Consider the following 14,526-nt stretch of genomic DNA (forward strand, 5'->3'; position numbering starts at 1 on the left):
AAGCCGCAGAGAACGAGGCCGCCCAAGGCCTGGCGGGGATGCTGTGCGTTAATACAACATCAAGCTGCAATGGCGACGCCCGTGCCAAAAACAACGGATCTGCACAGGGAGTCGGTACAAGGAACACTCGGTCTCTGACTGCACCGAGTCACCAACAACAACCTTGTTATACCCTACTTATTTGTATAACTTGTATTCCAGCCCTGCTGCCTCTAGCTGCTCTGGCAGAGTGTGAGATGGTCATCGAATGTTGGAGTGCCTGTGATGCGTGGAATGCCTGGGTCTTTGATTGGATGAATGTGGCAGTTAGAGATGAGCTGAGCAGCTAGGCAGGCTGTTCCTGGTGGGGCTGGTACCACACTAGGCTGGCTGGAGTCAAGACTGATGTAACTTGGACTGAGAGATAATAAAGAAGAATTAAATATACATCCTGGCTCATGGTGTCTACCTTCTTAGGACACAACAAACCTGCCCCTGTGGGTTTACTCTTACTACCCATGTCATACGGTAGTTCAGTGCAGTTTCAGTAGCTGTGCAGGGCACACGTTGTAAAACACAATAGGCTGTTGAATGCAGGCCAAGGCCTGGGGCATTGAGTCTCTGCTGCCACAGAGCCATCTGGTGGGCCTCGTCCTAGGCCCTCCGTGGACTTGCAAACTTGCAACAAATATGCTTTAGGCGGTCTAGTATTTTTACTGGAGGACTACAGGCTTTAATTACCCTCGCCTTCCTAAAGCTCCTCACGAGTGCAGAGAAGGCCGGAGTCAAATCTGCCCTCAGGCAAAACTCCGATCTCCCACCAGCAGGAACATCAATCACCAGAGGGATCTTGAAATTTTTATTGTTGCCTTAAAACATCTTGACGCACAAGGAAATTCACCTGCTTGTAAACCAATAGTTATTTTTAAACAAGGGACCCCCCCCAACCAAAGACAACGTCAGGTGCGGCTGCACCGGTTGCACCGGTTGCACCGCCCTAAAGCCGCCCCGGCTTCAGTGTGAGTCAAAGTGAGCTTTATTCGATGGTTGACAGACAATCATAAAAGCACATAAAACATATAATTACTATAACATTTCATGTGTTACAGGTTCATACAAATTCATTACGTTAAAAAGTATTTAGCATACCTTAAGAAATAAAACATCATTAAATTGTCGGGGCTCCCCTAGATCTAAAAAATAGTAACTTTACCATACATAGAGCAAGTTCATATTAAATTCGTTAGAACAATTTTATGTTCTTACTATAAATTAAACGTTTGTGTATTTGTAAGCAAGGGTTAAATTGTGTGTACTGTAGACAGAACATATGTGCTAGGGAGTGATGTGCATATGAGGGTCTTGGAGTTTGTTGTGCGTGTGTGGAACGAGTGTTCAAGGTGTGTGTGTGTGTGTGTGTGTGTGTGTGTGTGTATACGTGTACGTGTGGGGAGTAAATACAACAGAATGTTTGCGGCACATGGTCTGGTGATTTTCCTGAGTGGTAGGGGCTCTAGCTCTTATTTCCTTTTGGCCTGAAGCGGCCCAAACAGCTGCCAGCCTATCAGAATCTGCTATTAGAAAGGGATTCTGCTGTAAGGGGACACCCAGAAGTATTTATTTATTTGAGAGTCTTCTATAGTGCTAGCTAGACCCGAAGGTATCCGAGTACTTTGCAACAGTAAATGTTCACATCAAAGATATCAAGTCTATACAGAGCATCTGAGTCAGAACGCTTTACAACAGTAAATGTTTACAACAAAGTCCACATGTAGGTCGGCACGTGATACACGCAAAGATGCACATCAGGCAGCCAGGTAGCGGCGTGGCGCGGGTTGCCAGCGCGCGGGGCAAGTCAAACATCCTTCCACTTTTCTTTTAAAATGTTGCGCCCCTAAGAATGCCCTTGCGCCCCAAGAATGCTCCTAGAATTTTTCACATGGGACAACCCCCTCTGTGCCCCTCCCCCCACGCTACGCCACTACAGCCTATTCATACTTAATGTAGCCGCACGGAATTCTCATTGTGAAGATTCCACCATGAGCTGCGGAGAGCCCCCCCCATGACTGTGGGGCCTCTGGCACCTGTGCAGAGACTCCCCCACAACTGCAGGGCCTCCGCCACGAGTGCAGATACTCCCCCACAACTGCAGGGCCTCCGCCACGAGTGCAGATACTCCCCCACAACTGCAGGGCCTCCGCCACGAGTGCAGATACTCCCCCACAACTGCAGGGCCTCCGCCACAAGTGCAGATACTTCCCCACAACTGCAGGGCATCTGCCACGAGTGCAGATACTCCCCCACAACTGCAGGGCCTCCCCCACAACTGCAGGGCCTCCGCCACGAGTGCAGATACTCCCCCACAACTGCAGGGCCTCCGCCACAAGTGCAGATACTTCCCCACAACTGCAGGGCATCTGCCACGAGTGCAGATACTCCCCCACAACTGCAGGGACTCCGCCACAAGTGCAGATACTTCCCCACAACTGCAGGGCCTCCGCCACAAGTGCAGATACTCCCCCACAACTGCAGGGCGTCTGCCACGAGTGCTGATACTCGCCCACGACTGCAGGGCGTCTGCCACGAGGGCAAATACTCCCCCGCAACTGCAGGTCCTCCGCCACGAGTGCAGATACTCCCCCACAACTGCAGGGCATCTGCCACAAGTGCAGATACTCGCCCACGAAGTCAGGTCCTCTGCCACATGTGTGGAGGCACTCCCACGACTGCGGACTTCTACCACTTGTGCAAAGACAACCCAACGACTGCAAGCCCTCTGCCACGAGTGCGGATACTCTCCCACGACTGGGGGGCCTTCGCTACGAGTGCAGAGGCCCTTTGTGAATCAGTCCCAGTGTTTGCGCGCCCCTATGGACGGCATCTTGTTTTCAATGGCTCGCGTTGTAGATCTCACACTGTGATACATAGCAGAGTTCATTGTGACATCTGTTTCTGAGTTGTAAATGGGACACATTCATCATATGTGCGAAATGCAGGGCAGGGAGTGAAATGCAGTCAACCAGTAAGGGCGAGAAGTTAAAAAAACAAAATGAAAGTGGAGCCTGGTAGTGAAAAAGAAGTCAACAGGAGGGAACGGATCATCAGGATGGGGAAATGTAGCAATGGGTGATGGGAGATGGGGTGTCGTGGTGTCTCGCCCATGCCTCATATTGTAGCAAACGTGGAAAAATAATTGGGAAGAGGGGTCACTGTGCTCTCTCCATGCAGGTAAACCAAAACATAGAGTGCCTCAATAGTCAGGGATGTATATATATATATATATATATACTACATAGATGCGACAGATGCCGACAGTCGACCGCGCAACTCACCACACTGGTTCTCACAAGTCCTCAAGAACACTGCTGAGCTGCTTGGTTGTTTGTTTCGAGTGGCAACCCAGGTCCTACGATCACCCACCACCAAAAAAGCCCTGAGTGCGCTGCTTCTTTCCCTGGGTTTTCTTTGAGTCAAAGGTGTCTAGGGCTCCATTCTTCTATCCCTCTCACCCCATGTGTCCTTCATCTTCAGATCCCCCGGGCCCTCGCTTTCAGATACAATGGACCTACTGTTCAAGGGGATCATCTGCTCCACGTGGTTTTCAGGTTTCCCCAAAGAACCAACCTCACGCCTCCTGAGCATTGACAGGCGATCCTGTCACTCCTCAGCACCCCTCTCACTGCGCCTCACGATCCCTTGCTCTCAGGATAATCCATGTACACATTTTCCACAGCACCTGCAGCCACACTGGTGCAAAGATGGGGATGTCAAGACAGGCTTTGTAGGGACCATCCTTGTACCAAGAGTGGGCTCATCGTGTGGTGCCAGCGCCACAAGCACAAGGTGATAAGGCGAGGTTGATAAAAAGTTCTGCAAGAAATGCCTCTGTTCCCTGGAGGTGTTAGTGTAGTAGAGCTCTTCTTACGCAGCCATTTTTGCCGTCAGCCTGCCACGCCCACTTATGTTTACCTACAAATATTTACATTGCATGCATTAGGGTTGTTCATAGCACAAGGTGCAGCCGAGTTCAGTTCTTCTTTTTTGCACATATTTTTGATGTGTATGCAAGTTTCTCATCAAACCACAAAAACCGTGAACAATCTCCACGGTGTGGAACCAGAGGATTAGAGAATCACAGGTGAACTGTCTGCCAATATACAAAAAGCCTCCTGAGTGAGATAAATTATATTAGAACATATTATCTCATCATTACCAGTCTGTTCCTGACACACACAAAAGGTTTGACAGGATATCCTCACACACCTACCTGGTGTCATGCTTCAGCATAGGATATCACTGAACTCCCAAAAACGTCAGGTTGATGGAGAGCGGGTCAACACCCTGAACTCAGGGAGGCACCTATTCTGACCTAGGATCCATGTAATAAGTTAAAATCCGATGTGGTTTTTATTCCGTAGGGAACCACTTGGTATAAAAAAAATTAAGCGTGGGATGTTGGGGAACAAGTCCCCCAACCCCACTACAGTATCAACATGTTTCTGCCTTGCGGCTCAACCGACTACATGGACTCAGTTGAGCCACTAGGCAGAAACATGTTGACACTGTAGGTAGTTAAAGGTCAGGTGTAAACAATACTCAATGTTTGTGCATGTTTAAATGGCTGACAGTCGACATGTGTTTATTGATGATAGACCTCTCATAACCAAGCTTCTTTTTTATCTTCTGCAGGCGATGGAAAGCAAGTTATTGATTGGTGGGAAGAATATCATGGACCACACCAATGAGCAGCAGAAGATGCTGGAGCTGCGGCGGCAGGAGATCGCCGAACAGGTATGCTAGCTTCAGTTCCCTTCCAGACAGCTGATGCTGGAGGATTGTTATAGATGAAGAGGCCAGTGAAGAGGAAGTCGGAATCTGGGTATTGCTCAACCCATCCATCATACTGTTTCTAGGAGCTACATGCCACCAGCTCTCATTGATCACTAGACTGACTTTTCCAAGTGTCCCTGATGTGTTTATCCTTATTCCAAGACTCTAGGCTCTAAGGAAGGTGCCACCCACATTGCCACAACACTCACTTTACTGGCAAAATAATCACCTTTTTGTGCAGATCCACAATGCTCAGACAACAAGCACTGGCACAAATAAGTTCATAAGTGTTCTCCAGTTACACATAAGGCTACAGAGCATTTATACACATCCATTCTGTGTTAAAATCCACAACCTCTCTATGACAAACCACATTCATGCCTGCACACCTTGCAGTCAACATACACATTGACCCCCATAGTCCTTTTAATTTTTGTGTTGTGTTTTACTTTTTGCTGCGTTTTTACATTTCATTTCTTCTTCTTTCCCTTCTTCAATTTCTTCTCTTCAGATTTCATATCCTTTGTTATCCACATTAATACAGCATTTAATCTCCCTCAAGGATGGAGAAAACTTCAACCAACCTTTCTGACCACTTGGAAATGTGATTTTCACCATGTCACCCACCTACACAGGAACTACGATAGCACCTGCTCTTGTGAACGTTTCCTTCCTCCTCTCCACTCTCCAGCCTCACGTACGCCAACGCATCCCTTCTTCCATCTCCTGTACCCTTGATGCACTTTTATTGGATGATTTATATGCAGACATGCTCTCTTGAAGTTCAACTTTCCAATTTTTCTCTCCACGCTTTGCCATTTTTGTGTCCTGACTAATCCTCCTTTTACACTTCTTTGGAACCTTATTTTTATCAAAATGATTCAACTGGCACCTTCAATACTAAATCCTATTTTCCACCACGTATCGCTCATGTCTTTAGACGTATGTTTCCCGTGCTTAATTTGAGCCGGTGGTTTCCGATGCTCAGCACTGCATTTAATCACCAACGCCTGCGCTTTTCTTGGGCACTAGTTAAGGACACATTCATTTACGGGGAGATTAAGTGATTTTCCCAGAACCACAGGCTATTGAGCTGACGCCAAGACTCAAACCTTGTTCCTCAGCTCTGAAGTTGGCAGCTCTGGCCACTAAGCCACACTTTCGTGGTTCTATAGTTGGTTTTGTTTTAGGCGGCGCTAACAGGATAACTGGACTGGTGCAAGCTGCCTTCTGACAAGAGCCCCGGCACTTATTTTTTTTACAAATTAACCACTATATGTTTCACACCAACATCAATCTATATTACAGCAGGCAGGCCTCTCGTACAGAAAATCAAAACAAATATATCTTCTCAACACATTTCCATATTTGACTCTGATAAATACCTAACACGTGGTCATCTTCCATAATCTATGCACCAGACATGAGCCCCCGCCTCTCCCCCCAGGCATTGCACCGGCCCTTCCATACCCAAGGCCACTTGTTCTCAGGTGGTGTAGCCGGCTGCATACAAAGGACTGGCAATGTTCGCGTTACATGTGCTTTATTACTTTGTGAATATTGTAAACATTTGTTCTCTAACCTCTCCGCTGTTTTGTTCCATTCTGGCCACCATATATCCATTGTATGTATATGTATGCTCTATACTGTATTTCTATAGTGCAAACCTAGCCAAAGCCAGTGGAGCTCTGTATAGGGACAAAGGACAGCGTCAACTACTGATAGAAGTGGTAGCGTGTTTGTGGCTGTTAATGCATTGTGATATAGTGTTCTTTAAAGAGTTGCGTCTTCAACTCTTCTAAACGGGAGCAGGGTTGAAACAGCCCTGATGGATACAGGGATGTTGTTTCAGAAGTTGGGGGAATAAATGGAAAAGGCCTGCTTGCCTTGTTTCATTTTGTTTTCACTTCTTGGTCTGCAGTCGGATGGTGTCCTGGCTGTGGGTGCCCCAAGATCTAACACAGATGATAAGCTTGTCTGTAAGCTGAGACGGGGCCCATTCTCATCCTTTCCTTGGTCATACTTAAATGTTTTGAAAGTGTCTACTCACGAACCCTCCGCAACATCACTTCAAGAGGAACTAAGGGCCAACTCTTCTATATTTACTGCACCATAAACTTATTATTGAGAAAGTTAGATCTTATCCTCTAAGTTTCTTAATGTATTTAATTGTTTCTTATTATTTTCAAATATTGCATCAATTACACCAAGGTGACGAATCCCTAAGAAGGGTGAAATACGTCTGTGGTGGTGGAACACCTATCACAAATGTCACATAGTCACTGTCTACGAATAGAATAAATGGGCACTACATTTACATGCCAGCATCCTTGAGTATCTATTGGAGCAGATGAGTGGACTCTTCCCATGGCAGTTTACCTGCTCCCAGGCACTGCCCAAGCCTTGATCCAGAGGTGAGATCCTAAGCTCAGTCTGCAGAGGACCTGTCCAGTGTGTGGGATATAATGGTGATTGATGCGTTACCAAACTCTGTTACTAAAGGAATAAGGGAGGATGAGGTACTGATATGTTACATCACCGCATTACAGCCATCTACTTTTGCTTATAATGGATTCAGGAACAAAAAGATTATTATGCTGACATCTCGGGGAGGCAGGGTTTGTATGCTGACATCTCAGGGAGGCAGGGTTTGTATGCTGACATGTCAGGGAGGCAGGGTTTGTATGCTGACATCTCAGGGAGGAAGGGTTTGTATGCTGACATGTCAGGGAGGCAGGGTTTGTATGCTGACATCTCAGGGAGGAAGGGTTTGTATGCTGACATCTCAGGGAGGAAGGGTTTGTATGCTGACATCTCAGGGAGGCAGGGTTTGTGTGCTGACATCTCAGGGAGGCAGGGTTTGTATGCTGACATCTCAGGGAGGAAGGGTTTGTATGCTGACATCTCAGGGAGGAAGGGTTTGAATGCTGACATCTCAGGGAGGCGGAGGCAGGGTTGTATGCTGACCTATTCAGGAGGCGGAGGCAGGGTTTGTATGCGGACATCTCTAGGAGGCGGAGGCAGGGTTGTATGCTGACCTATTCAGGAGGCGGAGGCAGGGTTTGTATGCGGACATCTCTAGGAGGCGGAGGCAGGGTTTGTATGCTGACATCTCTAGGAGGCGGAGGCAGGGTTGTATGCTGACATCTCAGGGAGGCAGAAGCAGGGTTTGTATGCTGACATCTCATGGAGGCAGAGGCAGGGTTTGAATGCTGACATCTCCGGGAGGAAGGGTTTGTATGCTGACATCTCAGGGAGGAAGGGTTTGAATGCTGACATCTCAGGGAGGCGGAGGCAGGGTTTTATGCTGACCTATTCAGGAGGCGGAGGCAGGGTTTGTATGCGGACATCTCTAGGAGGCGGAGGCAGGGTTGTATGCTGACCTATTCAGGAGGCGGAGGCAGGGTTGTATGCTGACCTATTCAGGAGGCGGAGGCAGGGTTTGTATGCGGACATCTCTAGGAGGCGGAGGCAGGGTTTGTATGCTCACATCTCTAGGAGGCGGAGGCAGGGTTGTATGCTGACATCTCAGGGAGGCAGGGTTTGTATGCTGACATCTCAGGGAGGCAGGGTTTGTATGCTGACATCTCAGGGAGATGGAGGCAGGGTTGTATGCTGACATTTCAGGGAGGCAGAAGCAGGGTTTGTATGCTGACATCTCATGGAGGCAGAGGCAGGGTTTGTATGCTGACATCTGAGGGAGGCAGAGGCAGGGTTTGTATGCTGACATCTCATGGAGGCAGAGGCAGGGTTTGTATGCTGACATCTGAGGGAGGCAGAGGCAGGGTTTGTATGCTGACATCTCAGGGAGACGGAGGCAGGGTTTGTATGCTGACATCTCAGGGAGGCGGAGGTAGGGTTTGTATGCTGACATCTCAGGGAGGCAGAGGCAGGGTTTGTATGCTGACATCTCAGGGAGATTGAGGCAGGGTTTGTATGCTGACATCTCAGGGAGGCGGAGGCAGGGTTTGTATGCTGACATCTCATGAAGGCAGAGGCAGGGTTTGTATGTTGACATCTCATGGAGGCAGAGGCAGGGTTTGTATGCTGACATCTCATGAAGGCAGAGGCAGGGTTTGTATGCTGACATCTTATGGAGGCAGAGGCAGGGTTTGTATGCTGACATCTCATGGAGGCAGAGGCAGGGTTTGTATGCTGACATCTCAGGGAGGCGGAGGTAGGGTTTGTATGCTGACATCTCATGGAGACGGAGGCAGGGTTTGTATGCTGACATCTCATGCAGGCAGAGGCAGGGTTTGTATGCTGACATCTCATGGAGACAGAGGCAGGGTTTGTATGCTGACATCTTATGGAGGCAGAAGCAGGGTTTCTATGCTGACATCTCAGGGAGGCAGAGGTAGGGTTTGTATGCTGACCTGTCAGGGAGGCAGAGGCAGGGTTTGTATGCTGACAACTCATGGAGGCGGAGGCAGGGTTTGTATGCTGGCATCTCAGGGAGATGGAGGCAGGGTTGTATGCTGACATCTCAGGGAGGTGGAGGCAGTGTTTGTATGCTGACATCTCAGGGAGGCAGAGGTAGGGTTTGTATGCTGACATCTCTGGGAGACGGAGGCAGGGTTTGTATGCTGACATCTCATGGAGGCAGAGGCAGGGTTTGTATGCTGACATCTCAGGGAGACGGAGGCAGGGTTTGTATGCTGACATCTCATGGAGGCAGAGGCAGGGTTTGTATGCTGACATCTCAGGGAGGCAGAGGCAGGGTTTGAATGCTGCGTTCTCAGGGAGGCGGAGGCAGGGTGTGTATGCTGACATGTCAGGGAGACGGAGGCAGGGTTTGTATGCTGACATCTCAGGGAGGCAGAGGCAGGGTTTGTATGCTGACACATCTCTGGGAGACGGAGGCAGATTTGGATGCTGACATCTCATGGAGGCAGAGGCAGGGTTTGTATGCTGACATGTCAGGGAGACGGAGGCAGGGTTTGTATGCTGACATCTCAGGGAGAAGGAGGCAGGGTTTGTATGCTGACATCTCATGGAGGCAGAGGCAGGGTTTGTATGCTGACATCTCATGGAGGCAGAGGCAGGGTTTGTATGCTGACATCTCAGGGAGACGGAGGCAGGGTGTGTATGCTGACATGTCAGGGAGACGGAGGCAGGGTTTGTATGCTGACATCTCAGGGAGGCGGAGGCAGGGTGTGTATGCTGACATCTCAGGGAGGCAGAGGCAGGGTTTGTATGCTGACATCTCAGGGAGGCAGAGGCAGGGTGTGTATGCTGACATCTCAGGGAGACGGAGGCAGGGTTTGTATGCTGACATCTCATGGAGGCAGAGGCAGGGTTTGTATGCTGACATCTCAGGGAGGCGGAGGTAGGGTTTGTATGCTGACATCTCATGGAGACAGAGGCAGGGTTTGTATGCTGACATCTCATGGAGGCAGAGGCAGGGTTTGTATGCTGACATCTCAGGGAGGCAGAGGTAGGGTTTGTATGCTGACATGTCAGGGAGGCAGAGGCAGGGTTTGTATGCTGACATCTCATGGAGACGGAGGCAGGGTTTGTATGCTGACATCTCATGGAGGCAGAGGCAGGGTTTGTATGCTGACATCTCAGGGAGACGGAGGCAGGGTTTGTATGCTGTCATCTCAGGGAGATGGAGGCAGAGTTTGTATGCTGACATCTCTGGGAGGCGGAGGCAGGGTTTGTATGCTGACATCTCAGGGAGATGAGGCAGGGTTTGTATGCTGACATCTCATGGAGGCAGAGGTAGGGTTTGTATGCTGACATCTCATGGAGACGGAGGCAGGGTTTGTATGCTGACATCTCAGGGAGGCAGAGGCAGGGTTTGTATGCTGACATCTCATGGAGGCAGAGGCAGGGTTTGTATGCTGACATCTCAGGGAGACGGAGGCAGGGTTTGTATGCTGACATCTTATGGAGGCAGAGGCAGGGTTTGTATGCTGACATCTCAGGGAGGCAGAGGCAGGGTTTGAATGCTGCGTTCTCAGGGAGGCGGAGGCAGGGTGTGTATGCTGACATGTCAGGGAGACGGAGGCAGGGTTTGTATGCTGACATCTCAGGGAGGCAGAGGCAGGGTTTGTATGCTGACACATCTCTGGGAGACGGAGACAGATTTGGATGCTGACATCTCATGGAGGCAGAGGCAGGGTTTGTATGCTGACATTTCATGGAGGCGGAGGCAGGGTTTGTATGCTGACATCTCATGGAGGTGGATGCAGGGGTTGTATACTGACATCTCATGGAAACAGAGGCCTGGTTTTTATGCTGACATCTCAAGGAGGCAAAGGCAGAGTTTGTATGCTGACATCTTAGGGAGGCAGGGTTTGTATGCTGACATCTTAGGGAGGCAGGGTTTGTATGCTGACATCTCAGGGAGATGGAGGCAGGGTTTGTATGCTGACATCTCAGGGAGGCGGAGGCAGGGTTTGTATGCTGACAGCTCAGGGATTATGAGGCAGGGTTTGTATGCTGACATCTTAGGGAGGCAGGGTTTGTATGCTGACATCTCATGGAGGCAGAGGCAGGGTTTGTATGCTGACATCTCATGGAGGCAGAGGCAGTGTTTGAATGCTGCGTTCTCAGGGAGGCGGAGGCAGGGTGTGTATGCTGACATGTCAGGGAGGCGGAGGCAGGGTTTGTATGCTGACATCTCAGGGAGATGGAGGCAGGGTTTGTATGCTGACATCTCAGGGAGATGGAGGCAGGGTTTGTATGCTCACATCTGAGGGAGGCAGAGGCAGGGTTTGTATGCTGACATGTCAGGGAGGCGGAGGCAGGATTTTTATGCTGACATCCCATGGAGGCGGAGGCAGGGTTTGTATGCTGACATCTCAGGGAGGCAGGGTTTGTATGCTGACATCTCAGGAAGGCGGAGGCAGGGTTTGTATGCTGACATCTCATGGAGGCAGAAGCAGGGTTTGTATGCTGACATCTTATGGAGGCAGAGGCAGGGTTTGTATGCTGACATCTCAGGGAGGCAGAGGCAGGGTTTGTATGCTGACATCTCATGGAGGCAGAGGCAGGGTTTGTATGCTGACATCTCATGGAGGCAGAGGCAGGGTTTGTATGCTGACATCTCAGGGAGATTGAGGCAGGGTTTGTATGCTGACATGTCAGGGAGACGGAGGCAGGGTTTGTATGCTGACATCTGAGGGAGATGGAGGCAGGGTTTGTATGCTGACATCTCAGGGAGGCAGAGGCAGGGTTTGTATGCTGACATCTCATGGAGGCAGAGGCAGGGTTTGTATGCTGACATCTCATGGAGGCAGAGGCAGGGTTTGTATGCTGACATCTCATGGAGGCAGAGGCAGGGTTTGTATGCTGACATCTCAGGGAGATTGAGGCAGGGTTTGTATGCTGACATCTCAAGGAGTTAGAGGCAGGGTTTCTACTTTGATGTCTCAGGGAGACGGAGGCAGAGTTTGTATGCTGACATCTCATGGAGGCAGAGGCAGAGGCAGGGTGTGTATGCTGACATGTCAGGGAGACGGAGGCAGGGTTTGTATGCTGACATCTCAGGGAGATGGAGGCAGGGTTTGTATGCTGACATCTCAGGGAGGCAGAGGCAGGGTTTGTATGCTGTCATCTCATGGAGGCAGAGGCAGGGTTTGTATGCTGACATCTCATGGAGGCAGAGGCAGGGTTTGTATGCTGACATCTCAGGGAGATTGAGGCAGGGTTTGTATGCTGACATCTCAAGGAGTTAGAGGCAGGGTTTCTATTTTGATGTCTCAGGGAGACGGAGGCAGAGTTTGTATGCTGACATGTCTTTGAGACAGAGGCAGGGTTTGCATGCTGAGATCTCAGGGAGACGGAGGCAGGGTTTCTACGCTGATATCTCAGGGGGAGGCAGGCGGGGTTTGTATGTTGACATGTGTTGGAGACGGAGGCAGGGTTTGTATGCTGACATCTCAGGGAGATGGAGGTAGGGATTGTATGTTGATATCTCCGGGAGGTGGAGGTAGGGTTTGTATGTTGATATCTCAGGGAGGCAGAGTTGAGTAACCTTGGATGTGGAGCAGTGGTCCGTGATTCCTACTCCGTCAGGCAGTAGTGACTGGCCCAGTAGTTCCTCAGCCCGGATCAGTAGCCTCCAGGTATCCATACTTAGACACGCCCAGATGACAGGCTTGTGTGCATCCTCCACCCCCTCTGTGCACACTGCCTCCATCTAGAGCTCCTGGTCACGTAATCTCTTGTCCTTTCTCCTCCAGAAACGCCGGGAGCGGGAGCTGCAGCAGCAGATGCTCCTGCGAGACGAGGAGACCCTGGAGCGGCGAGGGACCTACAGCTCCCTGCAGCAGGAGGTGGAGGTCAAGACCAAGAAACTGAAGAAGGTGAGGGGCAAATCGAGGCCCGAGGTGTGGTAAAAGAGGTAGAACTGAGCCTGCAAATGGAGGTGGGGCTGCGCCTGCGACTGGAGGTAGGGCTGCGCCTGCGAATGGAGGTAGGGCTGAGCCTGGGAATTGAGGTAGGGCTGATCCTGCGAATGGAGGTAGGGCTGAACCTGTGAATGGAGGTAGAACTGAGCCTGCGAATGGAGGTAGAGCTGAGCCTGCAAATGGAGGTAGAGCTGACCCTGTGAATGGAAGTAGGGCTGAGCCTCCGACTGGAGGTAGGGCTGCGCCTGCGAATGGAGGTAGGGTTGAGCCTGCGAATGGAGGTAGAGGTGAGCCTTCAAATGGATGTAGGGCTGAGCCTGGGAATGGAGGTAGAGCTGAGCTTGCGAATGGAGGCAGGGCTGAGCCTGCGAATGGAGGTAGGGCTGAGCCTGCGAATTGAGGTAGGGCTGAGCCTGCGAATGGAGGTAGGGCTGCGCCTGCGACTGGAGGTAGGGCTGAGCCTGCAAATGGTGGTAGAGTTGAGCCTGTGAATGGAGGTAGAGCTGAGCCTGTGAATGGAGGTAGGGCTGAGCCTGCGAATGGAGGTAGAGCTGAGCCTGCGAATGGAGGTAGAGCTGAGCCTGTGAATGGAGGTAGAGTTGAGTCTGTGAATGGAGGTAGAGTTGAGTCTGCGAATGGAAGTAGAGCTGAGCCTGGGAATGGAGGTAGGGCTGAGCCTGTGAATGGAGGTAGGGCTGAGCCTGTGAATGGAGGTAGAGTTGCGTCTGTGAATGGAGGTAGAGTTGAGCCTGCGAATGGAAGTAGAGCTGAGCCTGGGAATGGAGGTAGGGCTGAGCCTGCGAATGGATGTAGGGCTGAGCCTGGGAATGGATGTAGGGCTGAGCCTGCGAATTGAGGTAGAGTTGAGTCTGTGAATGGAGGTAGAGTTGAGTCTGCGAATGGAAGTAGAGCTGAGCCTGGGAATGGAGGTAGGGCTGAGCCTGTGAATGGAGGTAGGGCTGAGCCTGTGAATGGAGGTAGAGCTGAGCCTGTGAATGGAGGTAGAGTTGAGTCTGTGAATGGAGGTAGAGCTGAGCCTGTGAATGGAGGTAGAGTTGAGTCTGTGAATGGAGGTAGAGCTGAGCCTGTGAATGGAGGTAGAGTTGAGTCTGTGAATGGAGGTAGAGTTGAGTCTGCGAATGGAAGTAGAGTTGAGTCTGTGAATGGAGGTAGAGCTGAGCCTGTGAATGGAGGTAGAGTTGAGTCTGTGAATGGAGGTAGAGCTGAGCCTGCAAATGGAGGTAGAGCTGAGCCTGTGAATGGAGGTAGAGTTGAGTCTGTGAATGGAGGTAGAGTTGAGTCTGCGAATGGAAGTAGAGCTGAGCCTGGGAATGGAGGTAGGGCTGAGCCTGTGAAT

The 14,526-nt window shown here is 50.5% G+C and overlaps 1 protein-coding gene across 2 annotated transcripts in view; it reads left to right on the forward strand.

Annotated features, from left to right (window-relative positions):
* KIF3C (kinesin family member 3C) overlaps positions 1-14,526 on the forward strand; it is a 292,680-nt gene that overhangs the window by 196,348 nt on the left and 81,806 nt on the right. For both annotated transcript variants that reach the window (XM_078650020.1, XM_078650021.1), the window contains exons 2-3: positions 4,669-4,770; positions 13,002-13,124. In XM_078650020.1, the coding sequence (XP_078506146.1) occupies positions 4,669-4,770; positions 13,002-13,124 (225 nt within the window). The remainder of the gene's footprint in view (positions 1-4,668; positions 4,771-13,001; positions 13,125-14,526) is intronic.

The sequence above is a fragment of the Lissotriton helveticus genome, chromosome 6 (genome assembly GCF_964261635.1).
Source record: "Lissotriton helveticus chromosome 6, aLisHel1.1, whole genome shotgun sequence".
Lineage (NCBI taxonomy): Eukaryota > Metazoa > Chordata > Amphibia > Caudata > Salamandridae > Lissotriton > Lissotriton helveticus.